Source organism: Amblyomma maculatum, chromosome 4 (assembly GCF_055883805.1).
Source record: "Amblyomma maculatum isolate TAMU_Amacu chromosome 4, ASM5588380v1, whole genome shotgun sequence".
NCBI lineage: Eukaryota > Metazoa > Arthropoda > Arachnida > Ixodida > Ixodidae > Amblyomma > Amblyomma maculatum.
The window spans coordinates 176518549-176522364 of NC_139347.1; the positions used below are offsets into that span (position 1 = coordinate 176518549).

Genomic DNA, 3816 nt, shown 5'->3' on the forward strand with positions numbered 1-3816 from the left:
TCAAAGCTTTCGCACTAGTGCACAACATGACAATTCAGTTACAGCACTTTAAAGGACCATTGTACATACCAGGCAGTGCACTGAGCGTCAGTCGAGGTTCTCCGGGCCAAGAAATGGCTGTGAATATCCAACAAAATAATTGAAGAAAACAGGCAATGCAAACGAAAAGATTCTGTCATCAAAAAGCTTGGGTGATTCGATCATTAAAACAAAAGTTTCCGAAATCGAAGAATCAAAATTTCTCGACTTTAGACTTCTTCCCACTCAGTCTCCTCTAATGCATTTTACACAAGTGTTTCTGGAAGCATCTCAGCTGGAATGTATTTCGGAAGGATCAGTATCACAAAATGTATTCTGTCACTATATATTAGGAAATGTTAGCAAAAATGCAGTGGATGTCATAAGAATAAGTATCAGCTACGGCATCCTGAAAACATGGCATAGAGTTTGTTGTAACGATCGAAACAATTTCTTCACATACGCAGCATTGAAGACTACACCTATTGAAGCAGCCGTTAAAGATTATGAACGAAGAGAGAAATATTGGGCACCTTGAGAATACTGAAAAAGTATTTTTCGTTTATATTATTCTGGCCCAATAATTACACTTTTCGACGATTCCGGAACGCTAAATTAAGAGAGTCGAGTGAATGTTGAACGGCATCTGAAGTTTCAGTTTTGCAATAAACACTCACGTTTCTCGGCAGAACATGTCATTTCGCACTCTTGCTTAGTCTCGTATCGGTTCTGGTTGCCTCCGCAGCCGCTGTAGATGAACTGTTCACACTTGCCAGACTGGGCGTTGAACCACCACATAGGAAACATTGCATTGCAGGTCCCGGTTTCATATTTCTGGGCGCAGTTTCCTCCGAAAACAGGTGCTGATGAAGAAATGAAAGCTCTAATAAGATTACTGGAATTACTAATATATTTTAAATCATACGAAGCTAAAGGCACCATCTGTGCCAGGACAAAATAAATTGGGTTCTTTTTAAGCTCTGCAGAATCGTCTATTAGCATACAATTCCCTCATCCTGCCGCTATTAGATTATGCCGTAATTATTTGGGACCCTTTCACAGTAACCAACATTCATAAACTAGAGCAAATACAGCACACGGTAGTTAGGTTTATGTTTAACTCATACTGCCGTGCATCTGTCAGTGAACTCGTGAAACGCAGCGGATTACACCCAGTTAGGGAGCACAATCGTATCTGCCGATTCAAGGTTTTTGTTTCAGCTCATAAAAGGTCACTATAATATTAATACTTCTAATTATTTTGTTTACTCCTCAGGTTATAACAAGAGACAAAGGCACGATCTGACAGTAACTCTCTTGAATGCGCGAAATAACTGCTGTAAATATTCTTTTTTTCCTAGTAGAATTACTGAGTTGAACGAACTTACCAGCGAGACTGTTACTCATAATAGTGTAGTAATATTTGAAAATTCCCTGCAAATGTTATGAATTTTATAACTTTGAAGTCTCTCCCCCCCCCCCCCCCCCCACTGCTATGATATGTACTGGATCGCAGTATCTATAAATAAATAAATAAAAAAAAGCATTGGACTTCACGCCGTCCGGATCTTTTTTGTCATCATTCTCCCAACCTTATTATCCGCTTAGTTTGTTTTAATTAAAGCTGTCTTCCCGTGAGAGAGAGAGACAGAGATTTTAATGGTAGCAGGAGATGACCGCCAGGTACTGATCTTAGCATGCCACTGCTGATGTGGCTGAGAAAGAAAAGAAGATGAAGAGCAAAATGAAGAAAAATAAACTTTAAACAGTGGTGCAATACACTTTCACACACAAAAACACACATTTGAGTTTCAAAAAGTCTATCAACCTTGTGTCTTAGAAAAAAGTTATTAAGACCTTTATAGCTCCAGCAGCCAATGACCCATTGCACTAAGGAACGAGAACGTGTTCAAGGCGCAGGGCTGTGTTTTTAACCAAGCCTAAATTAACTCGCAATGTCCTGCAATGTGCAATGAACCTTTGGCAGGAGGTTATCAAATGGTCCCACGCATCACATGTAGAGTCAAGAGGGCTGCTAGCAATACCGAAGTTTTGCATAAAGTACTTTGTTTGCGCTACATTCAAACGACTTCGTTGGAGGCAATTACGATGGCATCTGCTCAAGTTGTGTGGCTTTTGGAAGACGTGAGTGGGTTTATTCGATGTAGAGGTTGGTATTGGTTGTCCGGGTCATAAAACAGTGCTTAAATTGCCATGATTCACTGGCTAAAAGTCGTGCTGCATATCTTTGTGAGAATGGAATTAAAATTACTCTTGATGAATCTTCGTGTATTAGTTTAGCAGCGGCGTCAGCGTAGCCATTGACCGCTATGCCGCTATAGGCAGGTAAACATTGTAGCACAATGCGGTGACGCAGCTCGCAGGCGTCAGTGCGCAAATTAAGTCAATGATGAGCTGTTCCTGAAATCGTGATGACTTAAGCAATTGTAGTGCAATGTGACAATCATTGAAGACAATCCATCGTGCAGGAGGGTTTTGTTTCGTGATAATCACTTGCATTCAAGCAAAAATAAAAATATGTTCGGTTGTAATTACGTCGATGAGTTTTGAATGACACTTACTTTTCAACGAGCAGCTCCCTTTTTTGAGATTGTTAAACTGGGGAAGCACGTATAGATGGAAAAATCGAGATACTCATCAGCTACCGTTTCTGTTGTAGAAATTGTTATTTTTATGAAACAAAGATGTTCGCCCATCATTGGACTGCAACTGTCCATCATGGCAACCTATCTGTGGTGGTACTGATAGGGGCCATATCAAATGCCCAAAATTGTGCCTCAGAATTATTGATTACTGAGCTCCGCTTGGCTACATTGAGGCCCGCTGCCGCAGCATTGTGCAAAAGACAACGGCTAAAGGCCCGTTCACACTTGCGACTAGCAGCGGTCGCGCGACCGTTTTGGTCGAAAAGCGACAGTTGCAAATGGTCGCATCTGTCGAAAAGCGACTGCCGCGTGCCGATCGGGCACTGCTCGAATTTCTAGTCGCGCGACTACTAGTCGCAAACCATTTCACCAATCAGCGAGGTCCCGGAGTACTCGATCGAGCATCTTCTCATGACAATTAAAGATTACCCCTACCTTTTCAACAAACGGCACCCGAAATTCAAAGGCAGGGATATGGCCGGGGAGGAGATTGGAAAGATATTCGGACTATCCGGTAAGTACCGTTAACGTTTGAGAAATGGGTTTTTCACGCAGGCTCAACATTTTATATTGACACCACGGTGATTGACACCGTCTATACGTCTTCGGCGTTTTCCTGGAAACACGAGAGCGCGGCATACGCACGGGCTCGCCTGAAAAGGCTGAAGTGTCCCGCTAGCGGTTGCCACCGACGTTAGCTGTCATCGCCCAGTAGCTTTCCTACTCCCAACTCGTTCGCAACCAGAACAGAACGAGAAGGCGGCAGTCGCAAGTGTGAACTTCGGTAGTGGCGAGCTCCTCTCCTCTGGTCGAGCGACTGGTAGTCGCGCGACCTCATCTAGTCGCAAGTGTAAATAGACCTTAACACAACTACCGGGTGCAGATATGGCAGGTACTGTTCCGCTCAACTGATGGCATTACTACTAGCCAATACGTAGCCCCCAAACATGTCAAGCTAGCTTAATGGTTCACCATTTGCACGGCATGAAAACTGCGGTCGGTGACAATCCCCGGTGTCGCCGACGTCGATTTGAGTGTAGTATGATGCACATAGTTGGAAATGTAGCGTTGCTTTCGTTTTATGAGAATCAAAAGCAGAGGACGAAGGTCTCGTTAAATACGAGCAAGAAAT

General features: G+C 43.1%; 1 protein-coding gene across 1 annotated transcript in view; it reads right to left on the reverse strand.

Moving 5' to 3' along the window:
- LOC146193535 (thrombin inhibitor hemalin-like) overlaps positions 1-3816 on the reverse strand; it is a 14722-nt gene continuing 10906 nt past the window's right edge. Inside the window, exons 3-4 of the mRNA XM_084600573.1 lie at positions 696-881; positions 1-14 (exon numbers count right to left, since the gene is read on the reverse strand). Coding sequence (XP_084456699.1) covers positions 1-14; positions 696-881 — 200 coding nt within the window. The remainder of the gene's footprint in view (positions 15-695; positions 882-3816) is intronic.